General features: G+C 51.9%; 1 protein-coding gene and 1 long non-coding RNA gene across 2 annotated transcripts in view; both read left to right on the top strand.

Moving 5' to 3' along the window:
- Positions 1–18,298, top strand: part of RUFY4 (RUN and FYVE domain containing 4) — a 19,040-nt gene extending 742 nt beyond the window's left edge. The window contains exons 3-11 of the mRNA XM_081813636.1: positions 1,518–1,677; positions 1,977–2,083; positions 2,425–2,568; positions 2,975–3,044; positions 4,060–4,689; positions 5,517–5,623; positions 11,416–11,562; positions 16,499–16,609; positions 17,152–18,298. Of these exons, the coding sequence (XP_081669762.1) occupies positions 1,518–1,677; positions 1,977–2,083; positions 2,425–2,568; positions 2,975–3,044; positions 4,060–4,689; positions 5,517–5,623; positions 11,416–11,562; positions 16,499–16,609; positions 17,152–17,254 (1,579 nt within the window). The 3' untranslated portion in view covers positions 17,255–18,298. The remainder of the gene's footprint in view (positions 1–1,517; positions 1,678–1,976; positions 2,084–2,424; positions 2,569–2,974; positions 3,045–4,059; positions 4,690–5,516; positions 5,624–11,415; positions 11,563–16,498; positions 16,610–17,151) is intronic.
- A 569-nt stretch (positions 18,299–18,867) lies between these two features.
- LOC145720461 (uncharacterized) overlaps positions 18,868–19,922 on the top strand; it is a 10,025-nt gene continuing 8,970 nt past the window's right edge. The window contains exon 1 of the long non-coding RNA XR_014143385.1: positions 18,868–18,915. This is a non-coding gene — a long non-coding RNA (uncharacterized LOC145720461). The remainder of the gene's footprint in view (positions 18,916–19,922) is intronic.

Here is a 19,922-nt window from a genome sequence, read left to right as displayed (position 1 = left end):
ACCCAGAGCGCCAGAAGGGTTTTCCCAGATACTGAGGAAGAGCGACCGCCTCAGCCCCCTCGGGGTCAGCAAGCCCTTCCTGACATCCGACCTCACTCTAGGGGATTGACACCACAGCCTAGGAAGTGAGGTGGGGCCCGGTGGGGAGGGGTGGGGCGGGGGCGCCACCCTGCTCTGAGGACTGAAGTTTCAGAGGCAAGATGTCCCAGGGCTGAGCCTTCCTGCTGCTGGCCCTTTTGTTGAGCACTTACCATGGGCCAGGCTAAGCCCTTCTTATGCCCCACCTCATTAAATTCTCATTCTAACCCCCCTGAGGTGCTTGATGACCCTACCACCCCCACATACACACACAGAGCCTTCCTAGGTCTCTGTGTGTGATGCACATGTGTGGTGGGAGTGTACGTGTGTGCATGTGTGAGGTTTGTTGGGTGCACATGTGAATCTCCTGCCAGTCTAGCCTTCATCTGCTGCACTCCAGTCACACTGGCCTCCTTGAGCTTCCTAAAGCACACCAGGAATGCACCTACCTCAGGGCCTTTGCACTTGCTATTCCCTCTGCCTGGACTGCTCTTCCCTCAGAAATTTGGATGGCACAATTTCTCATTTCCTTCAGATCTGGACTTGAGTAGTGAGGCTCTCTCTAGCCACTCTAATCCAAATTTTTTGAAGATTACTTATTTATTTATTTGAGAGAGAAGAGCACAAGCGGGGGAGCACAAGCAGGGGAGTAGTGGCAGAGGGAGAGGGGACAGCTGAGCAGGGAGCCCAACTTGGGGCTCGATCCCCAGACCCCGGGATCATGACCTGAGTGGAAGACAGATGCTTAACTGACTGAGCCACCCAGGCGCCCCTCAAATCCAAATTTTTTTTTTTAAAGATTTTATTTATTTATTTGAGAGAGAGTGAATGAGACAGAGAGAGCACATGAGAGGGGGGAGGGTCAGAGGGAGAAGCAGACTCCCTGCCGAGCAGGGAGCCCGATGCGGGACTCGATCCAGGGACTCCAGGATCATGACCTGAGCCGAAGGCAGTCGCTTAACCAACTGAGCCACCCAGGCGCCCTCAAATCCAAATTTTTAACACACACCCACACACCCTAAATCACACACACGCAGGCATACACACCACACACTGACACACATCACATACATACATGTGTGCACACACCACGTACTTTCTGTTCTCTTTCCCTGCTTTATTTTTCTCTTTAGCAGTCAGCACTAACATAATATATGTTTTACTTACTCAGTTTGTTCATTGTCTGTCTCCACTACCAAGTGTAAGCCCATGCGGTCAGTTTGTTCATTGCTGAATTCCCAGGGCGCAGAACAAAGCCTGGAGGAAGTAAGTGTTCAACAGGTGTTACTGGAATGCATGAATAGAATACCAAAGGCTCAGAGAGGTCCAGCACCTTGCTCATGGTCACACAGCCAGTAAGGGCGGAGCCAGGTCTGTCTACAGTAGCCCTTTCCTCTCTCAGCGTGCTGGAATGCAAGGTGGCTGCTGGGGGGAAACATTTCTATGCTTTCCTGTCCCTCATCCCGCTCCCAGTTTGACCAGAAAGAGCAGAAGAGCTTCCTGAGGCCTCGGAAGGATTACTGGGACTTCCTTGGCGCCACCCTGTGGCGGCAGCGGGCTAGCACGGAGCTGGCCCGCTTCGTCCACACACAGGACAAGGTATCCAGGGCCAGGGGGCAGGGTGGCTGGTCTCAGCACGAGGGGGCCCTGCCACCAGGCCCTTGACAGCAGAGGTCTCCAGGGGCCCCTTTCCCACCCATCCTGCTCCGCTGACCACAGACTGCCCTGGTCCTCCTGTCTCGTTAGCCCTGCCCTCAGCATCCCTCCGGCCACCCCTTTGCTCCCATGACAATACAAGTTCCCATCTTGTCTCCCTGTGCTGGCTGAGTTCCCTCCGATAGCACCCGGCCGCCCCCGCCCGCCCCCCCACCACCGTTCTCCCACTGTGCACTCTGCAGTTGAGGACTCCTCTGGCAAAAGGCCGCGCCTTCATCCGCTTCTGCCTAGCCCACGGACAGCTGGCCGAGTCCCTGCAGCTCTGCCTCCTGAACCCAGAGCTCACCAGGTGGGGCTGTCGGCACATGCTCCTTCTGACTCCCCCTGAGCCCACTGTCCCTCCCTTGTGAAACATGCCTCTTCCCCCCACCCCAGGGATGGGTTAACATCAAGAACAACTAAACTGACAGCCATGAAAAAAAAGTCAAGGGAGAAAGGGCAAAGGGGGGTGGTCAGAACACAGGAGTCCCAGTAGCACCACGATGCTTAAGCCTCCTGCCCCCCAGGGGCCACAACCCTGCCGTGGGAACCATGCCATGTGGTGTACGGCAGAGGCAGATTCTCGGGGTGGGGGCGGGCAGCAATAACACCAAGGTCAGAGGCCAAGGCTGCTGATCACCGTTACCACAGGAAATGGTATGGCCCCCGGAGCCCTCTGGTGTGCCCCGAACTCCAGGAAGACCTCCTGGACTCTCTCTACACTCTCAATGGGGTGGCCTTCGACCTGGACCTGCAGTGGCCAAACCTAGATGAAGCCTGGCCCATGTTCTCAGAGTGAGTGGGTCCCACGTGGAGAGAAGCCCTCTTTCCAGTGCCTTAACTCCACCACCCCCTGCAAGCTCCAAACTCAGCCTGCGCCCCATCGATTCACCTCCCCTTCTTGCTGTCTGAGCCCCTGATCCCCCACCCCCTTCAGCCTTCTGTTTTCCCGGTGTAATCCCATCATGTTGCATGAGGCTGCATACAGTACTCACTCATAAGGAGTTGCTGGATGCTTGGGCTGGAGGGTCAGAAGGACGAACCCCATGGTGGATGTCGGGATGAGTGGTGGGCGGGGTGTGTGCATGGATGGGGGAGGTGCATCTGTGAGGATGGGAAGGTGGGAGGGATAGTGCGGTCAATGGGTGGTTGGACCCCTGCCAGAGAGAGGCCCCCGGCCCCCCTTGCCCTTTCACTGCAGGTCCCATTACTCCAGTGCCAGTCGGACCCAGGGAAGAAGACCCAGAAAGACCAAAGATTCCCCAAAGCAGGTGCCGTTGCCCAACTTCACTCCAAGTTGCCTCCTCTCCATCTCTCTTGGGCCCCCCAGGATGAGCAGTAACTAAGCCGACAGCCAGACAGCTATCAGGGAGAGAAGGGGACCGTTGGCACCATCCACGGGAGCCAGGGGCCCAGGGGGTCGGGGAGGCGGTGGGGTGGGTACCCAGAAGCACGTAGGATGCACACCAGGGAAACAGCCTCCGTTGGACAATGTGCAAATGTCTCAGTGCAGGTCAGGGAGCAACTGAAGAGCCAGGTTTCTGGGTTCAAATCCCAGCTCTGCCCCTAATCACCAAGGTCCTTGGCAAGGTACTTGTCTTGCCTCGAAGGAGATTGTGAGGATGCGTTGAGACAGACCGCGTGTAGAACAGAGCAAGGCCCCCAGCCACGAGCTCAGGAAGGGGCAGCTTGTGACTATTGCTGTTCCCCAGTCTTGCTTTGCACCCCCTCAGCTTCCGGGCACCAGGTCCAGATACCATGAGGATTCAGCCTCTGACCAGAAGGGGGAACCCATCGCAATACAACCTGTTAAGTGCAGTGATGCAGACATGCACAGAACATGGGAGCACAGAGAAGGCTGCTTGAGAGAGGTGACTCTTCGCTGCTGGGGGTCTGTTTAAGCTTTCACCACAACCCTACGAGGCAGGCGTTATTATTCCCAATTCACAGATGAGAAAACTGAAACACAGAGAAGTTCGGGGGCAGGATGGAGGAGAGGAGAGAGTGGGAAGAACTTAGCGGAAGCCGGATGGAAGGTGCAGGTGAAGGAGGGAGGGAGGAGAGGAAAGAACACTGAGAGGCACCTCAGCTCCCTGACCAGACCGAAGCTTGGGCCCCGGATCCACCTAGGGTGATGGTAGGATTCCGGTTCCTGGGTCCTGTCCCGGATCTCCTGAATCAACATGCCCTTAGAGTTAGCCGGTTCCTTGGTTTAGGTCTGTGGCCTCTCCTACACACCCGGTCGGCGAATTGGTGCTGAGAGTGGCTTCGGGGGCTTCTCTGCAGATCTCAGCCCCACATGGAGACCCCTCAGAATTCCAGCCAGAGGAACCGCACACTAGCCAAGCCGGCTATCTGCAAAATGCGCCCAGGGAAGATGGGTTAGCTGGACTCCCCAGGTCCCAGCAACACAGGCATCCTCGTCCCTTTGTGGAAAAGAAGAGAGAAGATCCCAGGAGGCTCAGGCCCCCCCAGAGCATGTGGGAACCAGAGGGGGAGGAGGTTCAGCAAGCCCAGGAGAAGGGAGCCCCAAGAACTGGGATCTGCCTGGAGAACTCAACACCCAGCATCCGGAGACAGGGGGAGTGGGCCGACGGAGCTCCGAAGGAGGTGATAGGGACAGAGGCTGAGGGCAGAGGGGTTCTGCCAGGTGCAGAGGAGACTCACAAAGGGGGAGCAGAGTGGGGTCATGTCCACAGGCTGCCGGCCTCCAGCCCCACAGGGACAATAGAGGACACGATGTCAGGAAGCCCGCAGGAGTGGGAGGTGCCTAGCATTCGGGGAGAGCCCCACGTCCTACGGGACCTAGGAACAAAGGAAGACTCCACCTCAGAGAGACCACAAGAGGAAAGAGGAGTGACCAGGGTGACCAGGAGGAAGGAGCCGGCAGAGGTGGCCTTGCAGGATGTGGTCAAGGTGAGAGCAGCTGAGCACTGTACCTGCCTCTTCTCCCCTCTCTAATCTGGCCCACAGGTGAGAGTCTTCGGTGGTGATATGGGGGAGGGACATTGCAGCCCACAGATCAATTCTTTTTTTTTTTAATTTTCTTTTTAGATTTTATTTATTTATTTCAGAGAGAGAGACAGAGATAGTGAGAGAGAGCACAAGTGGGGAGGAGAGGGAGAAGCAGGCTCCCCGCAGAGCAAGGAACCCAATGCAGGACTCGATCCCAGGACTCTGGGCTCATGACCTGAGCTGAAGGCAGACGCTTAACCGACTGAGCCACCCAGGTGCCCCCCAGGCGCCCCCCACAGATCAATTCTGATTGGTCTGCAAAGGATGATTATTCTTAGAGGGGGTCTTCTTACCGTAGCTTCACGCCAGGCCCACTTCATTCATCAGTCCTACCTGCCTGGCCCCTGAGGGCACTTGAGTCTGAGACCCCTCCCCAACAGCTCTTCGGGGCAGCCACGTAGCTGCCCTTGTTGTAGATGCTTCTCCTGGAGATCACAAGATTGATCTCAAGCTTTCCTTCAGCCTCCTCTCTAGCCGCAGTCTTCATGCCCCTTGAGCTCTGTAACTTTCATCCTTCAGCAAAGGAAGAAATGGTGGCCCCAGGCTCACCCAGGGGCAGAGCCTGGCCTCTCAGCTCCCAGTGCTGTCCCCAGTCCTGCCCTCCACCCAAGGGCTGTCTCACCTGGCCTGGGGTCTCACGGGGATGTTTGTCAGGTCAGACCTGGAGCTGGGAACTCTGCCCTCCTCCCTCAGCTTCCCTTTCCCTTCCTTTACCTCCCACCCCCAAGAGCCTGAGACACGAGCTCCAGAAGACCAAGGAGCAGGCCCAGTACCAGGAGCAGCTGCTGAAGGAGCAGGAAGGGGAGCTGAAGACACTGCAGGAGCAGCTCAGCAGGTAACCTTGGCAACCCCCCGGCACAAACAGGCCTGGCAGGGAGGCCCGCAGGACCGGAGGCTCCTGGCTCGCCCCTTGGTGGTCACGCCAGTAAGCGTCTTCTGAGTGCCTCCCATGCTGGACACAACTTGGGGATGCTGCGGCATGCAGGGCATTACTCCTGGGGCTCCTCAAGCAGCTCCCACTGATCCCCACCCCTGCCAGCCCCCCCCCCAGGCCTCCCTGAGAGCCTCCAGGAGAGGTGGATGCCTCCTGACCCTCCCTCCCCTCCCACACTCACCTCTGCCCCTCTGCAGCTGCTCCCCTCTCTTTTCAAGCCAGTCTCCCTCCCTGCCCCTCCACACTCCTGCCCTTCGCTCTCCATCTTTGCCCCGTTCATTTGTCTCTCATTTTCCTGCTCCCTGTTACAGCTGCTCGTTCACCCTCTCAAATCACAATCGTCATCATAACTATCACGTACGGAGCATTTACTGTTCTAGGCGTTTCCTCCTAACCAAACTATGAGGTAGGTTCTCTAAGAATGCCCATTTTATAGATAGTGAAACTGAGTCTCCAAGGTGCCACACAATTCACCCAATGTCACTAGTTAGCAGAGAGCTGAGGTCTTCACCGCAGCGGCTGACTCCAGAACCGGTGGGCTTCCACAAGGGCCCCCAGGCAAGATTTTGAGTGCCTGTATTATTTCAGTCCCCCCGTTTCTCCCTCTCAGCCCCCCTCACCACCCAGCTTCTTCGACTTCCTGGCATCACACTAACCTCAAGAGCCCGGAGCACGCTCTCTCAGGGTCTGAGTTTCTCTTTCAGAATTTTTAAAATATCTCTGCCATGCAAAGGTCTTGCTTTGTCTGACTCGGTCTCTCCGGGTCTGTCTCCCGGCTCTGTCCCTCGCACGTGGCTGACGCCCGCCCCGGGACACCCCCACCCGACCGCATCAGAGCCTGTGGAGCTGTGCTTCAGACTGAATCACTGGGCAGTTGACAGACTCTCTGCTTAAAAGGCTGAGAGAGGCTGTGGGCCCAGAAACCAACCCAAAAAGATCCCCCCGGGCTCCTCCCACCGGACACTCAGGAAAAATCCCCAGGCAGTTTGGTCAGGAAAGATTCCCGTGATCCCGGCCCTAGGTGAACGCAGGGGCCCTGCCCACCCAGGGGCCTTCTCTGGGAATCAAGATGGCCTGGAGGGAGCAGCTGGGAGGCTTCAAGGAGACCACCAGGTCTGGGGGAGCTCCCTCGGCTGGGGGAGCCCCTGAGTCACAGACCACCACCCTGCGGCCTGTCATCCCATCCAGCATCCCACAGACTCTCAGCTCACCTTCTCTGTGCCGGCCCTGTGGTGTGTGCCACAAATCCTCTTGACAACACAGACCAAACCCCTGTCCCTGTGGAGCTTCCCTTCTAGTGGGGGAGGCAATCGGTAAACACGACAAGCAAGTTAATTGCATAGTGTCAGATGTGACAAGTCCTAAGAAGAAAAAAGTCGAGCAGGGAAAGGGGATGGGGGTGTCAAGGGCTGAAGTTAAATATGGCGGCACGGCCAGGGAGGGCCTCCTTGAAAAAGTGACGCTTGAGTGAAGACCTGAAGGAAGTGAGGAGTAAGCCATTTGGGTATGTGGTCGAAGAATGATCCAGGCAGAGGAACAGCAAGGGCCAGGGCCCGGAGGTGGGAATGGGCGTGGCAGGTCCCAGGAACATCCCTGAGGCCCAGTGGAGTGAGGAGGGAGAGGAGGTAGGGGCAGGTCAGTCGGGTAGCAGGAGACCCTTGCAGGTCATCAAAAGGACCTTGGCTTTGACTCAGAGTGAGATAGGAACCACTGACAGTCCTGAGCAGAGGAGGGACAAGATGCAACTGTTTGCTTTAATGTTAATATGTTCACTTTTTTTTTTTTTAACAATACAGTGGGGTTTTGTGTATTCATAAAATTGTGCCTCGATCAGACATTTTCATCACCCCAAAGAGGAGACCCTGTACCATTAGCAGTCGCTGCCCATTTTCTCCCAACCTCCCAGCCCTAGGCAAGCGCTCATCTGTCCCCGTAGACGTGCCTATTCCGGACTGATCTGTGCTTTCGAGGGCTTGAGGCCGCTGCTCTCTGGAGCTAGTCTGTAAGGAAGCGGGGACACTGACGAGGAAGGGGAGCGCGGGGGGAGCCCCCAAATGCTCTCTGGCAATGGAGGTGCAAAGAAGCTGCAGGATTCTGGGTCCACTGTGAGGCCGGGCTTCCTGGTGCGAGAGAGAAACAGATGTCAAGAATGACTCGTTTTTCCGCCTGACCCGCTGGAAGGCTGGAGTCCCAGCTGACAGTCTGCCGTGGCAGGGCAGGCTTGTGGGGAAATTTCAGGAGTTGGGGTGAGAGCATGTTAAGTTTGAGACACCCATTGGACGGGCAAGTGGAGCCGCTGGGCAGACAGGAGGGTGTGGAGCTCAGAGGAGAGGCACAGGCTGATCTGCCGGAGAGCCGTCAGAACGCGGGTAGTGGGAACAGAAGCTTCTGCGGCTGGGAGGACGATGCGCTCCCCTGCCTCCTGGGATCCAGGGAACTCAGGAGGAACGTCTCACTCCAGGGGCTAATCCCATCAAGCTGGGATTGGCTGTCTCACCACCGCCAGAGAGAAGTGCCTCGGGGCCCACTGAGTCAGCCAACAATAGTACGGTGCCTCTACTGTAGCCATGAGCGGGGTGACAGCCATGAACAGAACAGGCAATGTCTGCTCTCCGGGACCTGCGGAGACAGATGACAGATCAACAAATAGAAATGGAACGTCAGCTAGTCATGGGTGCTGTGGGAAAACATCAGTCCAGGAAAGGGGATAGAGACAAGAGAGTCACCTAGACTTAGAGTCACGGGCTTCCTCGCTGAGGAGGTGACAGTTGAGCAGAAGCCCCGATCACTGGAACAACTGGACCATGCAGATATGGTGGGAGGAGTGCTCCAGGCAGGGGGACCTGCAAATGCAAAATCCCTGTGGGGCTGGAGCAGAGTCTTGAGCAGGAAGTGGGGGGTCCCAAGGGCTTCAGGAATGCTCTGTCTGTGGTGTGGAGAATAGAGTGAAGATGGACAGGGGTGCAGCCCTTGGGTGCAGAGCCCCAGACTGGACACACAGGGGAGACACCAGACCAGCCAAGCATCAGACCCCAGCAGACCAACCAGGGGCTAAGAAAATACACTTGGAACTGAGCTGTGGGGCATCCGACACCCACTTCCCAGCTCTCTGGCCATGGCACCTTGAGAAACTGACCTTCCCTCTCTGGCCTCTGGTGTCTGATTTGCAAAAGGAGATGGATGGATCCCTAAAGTTCCTCCTTCCAGCTCCAATGCTCTGTGAGACCATCCTTCCAAGCAGGTGGGTTTCCTTTGCCCAAAGCAAAGGTGATTAGGTCAGGTATGAGTGGAAGAGGTCCTCAGATGGGGAATTAGGCAAACAACACACATTCCCCCCCCCCAGCTCCCCCCTGAGTTCCTTTGAGGCCCACGAGGGGCTCATAAGGATCTATCCCTTTCTCCCACCGGTTGCCCACTCAGCACTGGTGCCATAAACCACCGAAGTGTGGGGAGACAGCAAGAGTTGATGGCCTGAGAGGCCTGCATCCTGATTTCTGCTCCCTTCACTTATCAAACTGTGTGACCCTCGGCAAGTGTGATTTCCTCTCTGAAGCTCTAGTTTCTTTCCTGTAAAATGACGATCATATTATCTATCCATATATTTCTGAAAATTAAAACGGAGCCAGGCTATAAAGCCCTGAGCTCAGGGTCTGGCATGTAGTAGGTGTTCAATAGACTTGAATTCCTTCCAGGTCCCCTCCTGCACCAGAGGTGTCTGTCAGCCCCTGCTTGAAATACTTAGGTGTCTTTCCATTGCACTGAGATTAAAGTCCACCCGGGGCCAGCGAGGCCGAGGTCAGGCCCTGCTCCTTCCCACCTCCTCTCTTGCCCACCCCCACCTCCTGCTCTTCGTGATATTCCAGCTTCCCTTGCCTTCTTTCAGTTCCTCAAACAAACCAAGTTCTTGCCAACTTGCAGACCTTCGCATGTGCCTTTCCGTGGCTCTCCATGGCCAACTTCTCATCTCTTAGATCTGCCTAAAGGTCACCTCATCTCAGGAGCACCCTCTCGAGTCCGTCCCCGCCTCTTCTTCATCCCGGTCATACACTTGGCTTCACCATGTTATTGGCCCATCACTTGTTTTGAACACTGCCCCAGACACACTCTAAGCTCCACCAGGAGGCATAGGCACTGCTGTATTCCTGCCCCCTCCAACAGCCCCTGGCACACAGTAGGTGCTTAAGAAATGCTCCCTCCCCACCTCAAAGACACACTGTAACCATGGTGCTCACATCCGGACGAGCACCAGCCGCACCAAAGGCCCTGGGATCAGTGCGCAAGTAAACTAACTCGGGAAAATGAAACAGCAATACTAAGAAGGAACGATACTGGAGACCGGAATGTTCATTAAAAGTCAGAACATGGCCCCGAGCACAAGAACACCCTTCCTTAGGGTTGCAGGGACTGACTGGTCTTTCGGAATTTCCATGGGTATCTGTTGTCGGTTTGATTTTACAGCCCACCCAGCTTTCTTCTCGGAGGCCTGCTACGCGGCGGCGTTGTAAAAATTCACAATTCAGTTCCAAGTGAAGCCTCTTGCAAGCCTCAAACACACTGAAGCCTAGGGGTGTGGCCACACACACACACACACACACACACACATCTGAGGTCACAGGATGTGCACCCTGCCTTTGCAACACCCTCCCATCTGAGCGATGGAGGGAGGGGCTGGGACCCTCTTATTTCCAGTCCAGCAGATTTCTTGGAACCTGCTGGGACGCCACCAAAGACAAAAAGAAGAGGCCAGAACAGAGCTGAGGCAATGCCAAGCCCAAACTGAAAGAAAAATTTAAGAAAGCCGTATGTTTAATATTGCTTTTTTAATTGAAAAGACGATGTGCTGTAATTTTTCAAAATATTTTAAAACCTAAAAATCACCCCAAACCCCGCCCCACCTACCCCCCCTCCCAAACCAGTAATTGTTCTCAGCTGGGCACAGCCCATCCAGCCTGGTCCCCAGACAACCCCCCTTCCCTCCAGACAGCTGCCATGATTGTGAGTATGCCTTTCAAGAAAATCACATTTTAAAATGGAAATGTTAAAAAAAGAAAAGAAAAGAAATGCAAATGGCAATGTTGGCTACACCCTGTTTTCATCCCTCTGAACGGCTGGTAAGGAGTCAGCCTCCAGATGTCACGCTGCACACGGTGCTCCGCTCGGTGTGTGCGTGGTGCGGTGTGCTGTGTGTGTGTGTGAGCGTGTGTGGCATGGGAGGGAGTTGGGGTGTGGAGAATGTGTGAAGAACGTGCATATATTTGAGTGTGTGTGTGTATGGTCTGTGTGTGCGGCACATGGTGTGTGGGGGTTGTATTGTGAGTGTGTGGCGTGTGTGTGGGATGTGGTACATGTGTGTTGTGCAGTGAGTGTGTTGTGTGTATATATGATGTGTTGCACGTGTATGTGGTATGATATCAGTACGTAGTGGGTGGTGTGTGTGTGATGTGTGTAGAGTGTGCGGTGTGTTGTGACTTACGTGGTATGTATTGTGTGGCATGGTGTTTGCGTTGTGAGTGCGTGTGGTGCATGTTGTGTGTGTGTGTGTATGTGTGAGCGCATGTGCGGTTGGTGTGTGTGTACGTGTGTGGTGTGTACGGTGTGTGTGCGCACATCAGCTGTAGGAGGCACGGTCGGCTTCCCCCAGGAGCCCCCTGGCGGGCACGAATGCCGGCACTGAGTCCTCCTTCTGTGCCCAGGTGTCAGGAAGAGAGGGCCCGGCTGCAGACGGAGCTGGAGCAGAAGCTGCAGGAGGCTGAGAGGAGGGACACCATGTATGAGGAGGAGCTTGGAGGGCAGCGGGACCTGGTCCGGGCCATGAAGATGAGGGTGCTGGAGCTGATTCAGTAAGGGCGGACGCGGTGGGGCAGGAGTGTGGAAGGGGGGATGGCGTGGGATGTAGAGACTGGGGAATGAAAATTCTACTCCACTAAAGACTATCAAGCAGGATTCTGAACCTTTTATGTATGCTAACTCATCTCCTTCTTGTGGCCACCCCCGCCGTTCTCCTCATCTTATAGATGAGGAAACTAAGGGTCAGAGAGGCTGACTTGGCCACCAAGGACACACAGCATATAAATTGCAGGGAGTCTTCTGGCTCCAAGGCACGCCACCACTCCAATGCACCCCCCCACACATACACACCTACTTAAGGTTAGGGGAAAGGAAAGGAACCCATGGATGGAGAAGGAATTGAGAGAAGGGGGAGGTTAACCAAGAGTTAATCGTATGTCCTGTACCTGACTACCTGCTAGACTTCCACAGACCACTGGGCCTATGCACCGCCCTGGGGCAGCTGTCCTAGGTTCCAGAGGCTAAGCTCACCAGGATCGATTCCAAACCACTAAGCCACTGAGGGATGGAGGAGCTGTGTAAAGCCTGGTTTCTGCCCTAGTGGGGAGCTAATGTTATACTTTGACCCAGTTCAGGAAGCAGGACACCACTGGACTCAGGTTCCATTAGAATTAGAAGGTCGCTGAGGGATCATCTAGGACTAAATCCTCTGGCACAAAATCCAAGTGATACTAAAGAGGAGAGAAGGCAGAAGTCAACCTGGAAAGAACAAACCAACAATTTAAGGAATGATCTCCTCCAAGAAGCTGTCAGCTGGGAGAAAAGAGGATATAAAATATTAGCTGTGTATCTCACAAAAGAATTTGAGGTAGTCAACAATGAAAGACATATATACATATATATCTGACTGTTATATATGGTATATGTATATGATTGTTAAATAAAAACAGGCAAAATGGAAGAGGAAAAATATATACTCCCAAGGTATTAGGATTAGGGTTAGGGTCGAAATTGAACTCTGAGCATCTTGGCAGCAGAATCAAAAATGGAAACACAGAAAGTTGCCTAAATGTCACTAGGCATTCCAAGGAAATACACCAGTGCATCAGGAGGGAAAAATGCTTTTCCTCATGTTAAAGAAACTCATCACAAGATCCCAAACTACATAATATAATGTTCTTTGCAGAAGCATCATGGAAAATCTGGCCCTAAGCAAAAAGGGGGGTGGGGAGCCATAGAGGCTGACTTCTGCATCAAGATGGTAGACTGACACATCACCTGTTTTCCACCCTGAGATCTCACTAGAATGATCATAAAGAAAGAAAGAAAGAAAACTTATAATAGAGAGAAAGGTGGAGGAGCCAACCACAGAGAAGAGATTTCAGCTACTTTCCAGAAACCGGAAAATGGATGAAAAAGTAGCTACTGGATTTAGCCCAGGTTAGAACTTCAGGGCCCAGAGACACCAGGAACTCAGATGGCAGGAATGAGATGAGGGACAGATATCAGGAAAATTAACGGGTAAAGTCATCAGAAAGAGCAGTGTATACCCCCTGCTTTCTGCCTACCTCCCCGACTGCAGAATATCAATCCCAGAGATCGATCTCCCAGGCAAAGACTTAAAATGTCCTTCTCTTAAAAAAAAGTTAGATGCCCCCAAATAAAAGAGCGGTGTGTTCTGACATTTGACAGTCCATGGGGCAGGTAGCTCCCTGTCCAGTCCATCCTAAAGGGAAGCCACAAGCCAACCAACCGTCCCTGTCCAGTACTTGAAACTCCAGCAGCTTAAACATGAAATAGTAACCAGAGATCTCCAGATGTTTGAGAAGAATCTAGAACATAAAAGGGAGAGACAAAGATAAGCAAACAAACAAAAAGATCTGTCTCCCATGAAACAAGATTCTGTGGTAAGGGACCATCAAAAGATGAGAAATGTTCTTGGAAATTAAAAATATCTCTCAAATTTTTTTTAAATTCGTAAAGATTGGAAAAGGAAGAGGAGGCAGTCTCTCAGAACGTAGAGTAAAATGCATAAAGAGATGGAATGCATGAGAGAAACAATCGCAAACATAAAGAATCAATCCAGGAGTTTCACTATCTTCTCCAACTGACAAGAATTCCCAAGAAGGAGAGAATAAAATCAAGGAGATTATCAGATAAAAAGATGAGAGACTTTCCCAGCTCTGAGGGTCACAGGTCTTCAGATGTAAAGATGTCACAGAGTAACCAGCACAACAAGCAAAAGGAAGGGAAATGCACATCGAGATACATCGTTGTGAAATCTCGGTAAAATAAAGATGAGAACAATATACTCAAGACACGTCACTTATAAAAGAAGTAGGACACAGGGGCACCTGGGTGGCTCAGTCGTTAAGCGTCTGCCTTCGGCTCAGGTCATGATCTCAGGGTCCTGGGATGGAGCCCCGCATCGAGCTCCCTGCTCTGCAGGAAGCCTGCTTCTCCCTCTCCCCCTCCCCCTGCTTGTGTTCCCTTTCTCGCTGTGTCTCTCTCTGTCAAATAAATAAATAAAATCTTTAGGAAAAAAAAAAAAGAAGTAGGACACAGAAAAACATGTTAAGGATCAATGGCGCCTGGGTGGCTCAGTCAATTAAGCATCCAACTCTTCATCTTGGCTCAGGTCTTGATCTCGGGGTCGTGAGTTCAAGCCCTGCATTAGGCTCCACGCTGGGTTGTGACGTCTACTTAAAAAAAAAAAAAAAAAAAGAATAATCAATGCAGCCATACTTTCAAGTTCTGAGGAAAGATAGCTTTTGCCCTAGAATTCTAGGTCCAGCCAAACTATGAAGCAAGTAGGGAAGGTGACGCAGGAAAGACATTTTTCAGGAAGACGGGTAATAGAAAATGCACCTCCCACAAAGCCTTTCTTGGGAAGTTAATTAAGGATGTACTTCAGAAAAACAAGGAAGTAAGCCAAGAAAGGAGAAGATGTAGAATTCAGGAAACAGTCACGGTAGTCCAGGAGAGAAGAAAAGGGAATTCCCAAGATGACAAGAGGACAGACAGCAAGCCCAGGGAGCAGTAAGTCCAGGCTGTAGCAGAAATATAGAGGACCCAGGAGGAAAGTCTCTGGGGAGGAAGAGAATCAATAAAATACCTATATGATGAAGGATTTGTTGGGGAGAGAGAATACTTAGGCTATGTTAAAGGCAAGTCATGCACGGAGCAAAAAAAGACAATTGGAAAGTCCTGGAAAAACAGAAAATTTCCAAGAAAGGAAATATGTAGAACACATCTTAGCTCTCCTTGAAGAAATACGTTTATATATCGTCTAATAATATAAATACTATTTATTGATTTTTTAATGTTGGAATCAACCTAAAGACCAAGCACAGAAAACAACTGCAATGATAGAACTGTCAACATTATCACCTAAACAATATTAAGTATAGAATAGAATCCAATAGAACTTTCTATGAGGAAGAAAATGTCCTCTATTTGCCCTGTCCAGTATGGTAGCTACCGGTCACATGTAGCGACTGAGTATTTCAAATGTGTCTTGTGACTGAAGAACTGAAGTTCTAATTTTAGTTCATTTTAGTCAAATTAAATATAAATTAAAGTAGCCACATGGGACTAGTGGCCACCATATTGGATGTTACAGGAAAAGGAGGTGAGCAAAGGAGGCTCTCTGAAGAGGAAGGGATGCTGCCGTCATCATATGACAGAATGGCAGTCGGGATGCTATCTGTGCTTCATAGGATGAGTGAGAAATAAATGTGTGAGTATATTCTGTAAAACTATAATAGTAATAGAGGAACCAAAAATAGGGATATTCTGGGGAGGAAGGAGGTAGAGTTAGTGAGGATGGTACTAAATAAGCTAACTCCCCTGACATCAAAGTAAAGAGCTCTGTAGAAGATGTTCCCTCTTGATGTATCAAGAAGAGAGGATATGAGCATATTACTTAAGTGTGGAAGTGGTATCAAGGAGAAAAAGCTCAAAGTGTAAGAAGTGGTTTGCTACTGAAATTGGAAGGAGTGGGGAGGGTGTCTATTTCCTTTCGCTATAAGTACTTCTATACTGTTGGATTTTTAAGTCGTGTGTATGTATCATTTTGATAAAAAAAAAAGTTTTTTTAAAGTGGGAGACAGAGGGGGAGGGGCAGAGGGAAAGAGAGAGAATCTTAAGCAGGCTCCATACCCGGCTCAGAGATCCATGCAGGGCTCAATCTCACAAACCCTGAGATCATGACCTGAGCCGAAATCAAGAGTCAGAGCTTAACCAACTGATCCACTCAGGTGCTCCCTAAACATCCTTTAAAAAAAAAAAAAAAAAACAGTGAGGATAATTTTGCAGGAGTGTAGCCTGCTTAACTAGAAGGGGATTTCTATCAAGTGCCAAATAAAAGCTAAGGGCATTATAAGAAACTGCTGGGGACGTCTACAATCAGGGAGCACTCCTTAGAGGAGGTGGGATATGAAGGTTATATTGGGCGAGGGGAACCCGGATGTTGCCATCCATCTTCCCAAAGACTACAGACTCCCTTACCTCTTATGTGTGGGGGGGGGCGGGGGGGGTCTCCTTCATGGTCTCTTCATTTCTGTCTTTCTCTATCACTGTGTCTCTTTCTGTCTCTCCATCTTTCTCTGTATTTGTCTCTCCCTCTCTCTGTGTCCCTTACTGTCTGCATCTTGTTCTCTTGGTCTCTCTCTCTACATTTATCTCCCCATCTACCTCTCTGTGTGTCTCTCTTTGTCTCCCTCTCCAACTCCCTGACTTCCTTTCTCTCTGACCGTCTCTCTCTGTCCTTCTCTGTCTCCCTCTTGTTTTCTATGTCTCGGTCTTTCTGCCTTGTTGTCTCTCTCTCTCTCTCTTTTTTTGTTTTGTTTTGTTTCTTTGTGTGTGTCTCTGGGTGACCCACACCCTCTCTCTCTCTCTTCTTGGTCTCCGTGTTTCTCTTTCTCCCCGTCTTGGTCTCTCCATCTTCCCTTCTCTGTGTGTGTCTCTGCACCCCCGGCCGCCCATCAGAGAGAAGGACGACCTGTGGCAGAAAGCCCAGCATCTGTCTTCCACGGCCCCCGGATGCTGTGTGGACTGCAGCAAGATCTTTGGCCGGCTGTCTCGGCGTTACCCGTGCAGGTAATGGGGAGGGCACAGAAGTCTTGGTCTGGGACAAGCACTGTTTCCACCAGCCCACCGCGCTCTGCCCCCGCTGGGACGGGAGGGACACAGCAACCGGGGGTTTATGAAAGCCACTTAAAGCCAGCCACTCACTTTACACAACACTTAGCATAGACATGAACCAGAACAGTGGAAAGGGGTCAGACAAGCAACAGTGTCTGGAAGACGGGACTGTGCAATCCTTCTGAGAAGAGTCTGATGAACAGGCTTCTGGTCTGGGAGGAGCTGCTCCCCTCACCTTTCTCAGGGAACGGGGTGGCAGGACAAGCCGTGGGGGAGAGTGAAGGGGGCCAGCAGGAGAACCTGTCATTTGGACTTAAAGGACTCTGGAGGGGGTGGGGCATTGAGACACCCTTTAGGAAAGGGGAGGCCTCCTTGGACAGGCCCAGGGCCTCTCCGCTGGGAGATCAGGAACAGAAGGGACAGTACATGCTCAAGCCCCGTGTTCCCCTTCCCCATACACACCCATGAGCCCCCACTCTTCCCACCTCTGCTCCCAGGCTCTGCGGAGGCCAGGTTTGCCATGCCTGCTCTGTGGATTACAAGAAGAGAGAGGGCCACTGCCAACCCTGCTCCCAGAAGGGCAAAGCTCAATTCGACTGACAGGATCACCCGGACGGGCCACCCACCCTCCTCCCTCAATCAGCTCCCTCCCCTCGCCCTTCCCACCTCTCTGGTCTGACCAGTCCTGCCTTCTAGAAGTTGATGATCTAAGGCGGACAGCACTTATGTGCACATCCTGCAGCGTGGAGAGCGGGAGGAGCCGGCTGGAGCCCTACAGCCCTCACCCATAAGCGGAGCGGCTTGAGAAAGCTCACAGCTGTCCATCTGGGCTTCTTCTGTCCGTGAGGGTGCCAGGCACCATCCTCCCTAAAGGCCCTCCATGCTCAGCACATCCTGGACCGAGAAGAAGACGCAGGGGCCCTGACATTTCTCCGCACCCCCACCTCACCCAGCCCACCCTTCACCACACTCGGGGAGCATCCTGTCTGGAGTCGGCTGTGAAGGTCTGCTTTTGCTGTGTTTCATTTTTAACAGCTTTCTTGAGGTCTTGACATTTAACACACTTCACATAAATTGTACAACTGGATGAGTTTTGACTTTAATATACACCCATGAAACCATCACCATGTTCACAATAATGAACACATCCATCATCCCCAGAGTTTTTCTTCATGCCCTTTGTAATCTCTCCCTCGCCCTCCCCCTCCCAAGGCAACCACTTATCTGCTTTCTACCACTAGACCCGAGCTTTCCAGAATTTTATATAAACGGAATCATCTGGTATGCACTCTGTATTGTCTGCCTTCTTTCACTCAGCATACTTATTTTGGGATTCATCTATGTTGGTGCACATATCAATAGTCCCTGTTTACTGCTAAGTGGAAGAACTCTACTGCATGGAGAGACCACAATTTTGTTTACACATTCAGCTGTTGCCAGACATTTGGATTGTTTCCAATTTGAGGCTGTTACACATACGTTTCCTAAATCAGCTGTGTACAAATCTTTGTACAGACATTTGCTCTTATTTCACTTGGGGAAATACCTAGGAACGAAATGGCCAGGTCCTAGGATAGGTATATGTTTAACTTTTAAGAAACTGCTGAGTTGTTTCCCAAAGAAGTCGTGCATTGTTCCCTCCCACCAGCAGTGTATGGGAGTCCCAGATGCTCCCCAGAGCACAGACATGGGGCTTGGGCCTCTCTCTCTCCTTTCCTTCCAACTGCTATGGTGACTTGGTGGTCCCACGTTGTGAGTGCCTGGAGGGAGGGGCTGAAACCAGGTGACTCTCCATGCAGTGCTCACTCAGCTACATTTTAATAAAGAGGGTTGATGAGGATTTGTGTAGCTCCATGGTACAAGATCATATCCCCTGACTGCCTGAGAAGTCTTATGTAAATTCTGTGTCATTCACTGGGCACCCAATCGTGGTGCTTCTGGGAATACCATTTCAGAAGAAGCGTGGGCCCCACTCGGTATCAAGGGGATTAGTTGCCGTATCTGAGCTCCAGGGCAGACTTTGTGGCCCCAAACAGGCATGGTGCTTTCATCCCCATCCCCTCTGCCTCGCACGGGCTGCCGGGGCCTCTGCGGTGGTTGGGCAACCCTGTGGCTCGGGCCAGCGCCTATGCACCGCCTCTTGGGGTCAAGGCCACCCACAGTTGCATCCCATTACCATGGCATGGAGCAAGAGTTTTGCAATAGCAGTTCCTGCCCTGGAGAGCTGGTGAGAACTTCTCCTTAGCAAAGGCTGCAACAAGGTGAGGGGCAGGGAATGGAGGGAGCGGAGGGGGGCAGGGCTGGGGCTCTGGAGCAATCAGGACAATAGAATCACCCCTACCTTAAGGGGCAGCAGTCCCTTCTCGAGGGTCCAGTTTGCTCAGAAATTTTTATTAGGGCAAGGTTCTTATTCTAGTGGAAGACATCACGTTCTAGTGGAACTCCAGTGTCGAGTTCACACCTGCCTGAAGAACTGAGGGAGCGAAGAGACCTAGCAGAAGCCTATGTTCAAAGAGGAGGCAGAGTTCTGCTCCTGGATCAGAGCTCATCCAAAGGAAATCAGGGGCCGGGAATGGGGGAACTTGACCTTCTCCCTGTCTGGGAGGGATGGAAGGACAATGCTGACCACCAGCCTCTAGCTCAACACTGCCCCCCAGAGAGTCCCCACCAAGTCCAATGAAGAGCGCAAAAGCTCCACAAAGACATTAGAAGACTGGCGATCCTCTGGCAGAAGGTTCCATGGTCACCATAGGCTGCAAGGGCGTCGGTCCTTCAGCAGTGACTCAGAGGCGAGTCTAGCACAGCAACATCCAGAAGAGCCCCCGGGGGACACTCCCAACAGACTCCCTCAAATTCCTGGGGGAACCTTGTGGGGGGATGAAGCCCTGCATGAGCACAGAGAGTCTAAGCTAGTACAATTTTGGTCACTGCCATTGACGTGACCTCACTTGTGCTCACAGGCTGGGGATGCCCTGAGAAATTTGGGCGATGTAATTATTTCTTTAAATAAGATGTCACTTGGATCCTCCCATGTACAGCAGTTCCCCCACTTTGTCAACTCATTCGGTGCTCAACAAAATGATATGAAGCACCCAGGATATGCCCAAAACACTGTGATTGGTTTGGGGATACAGAGATTTTTATCATAGATTTATCATATTTATGCATATTACTTATATATTTTTCTACATTATATATCATATTTATATACTGTTTTTATATATTATATATATAAGATATAAAATCCCTATTTTTAAGAACCTCACAG

This window comes from Leptonychotes weddellii, chromosome 3 (genome assembly GCF_054177405.1).
Source record: "Leptonychotes weddellii isolate Sample4059 chromosome 3, ASM5417740v2, whole genome shotgun sequence".
Lineage (NCBI taxonomy): Eukaryota > Metazoa > Chordata > Mammalia > Carnivora > Phocidae > Leptonychotes > Leptonychotes weddellii.
This window is presented reverse-complemented; position numbering and strand designations above follow the sequence as displayed.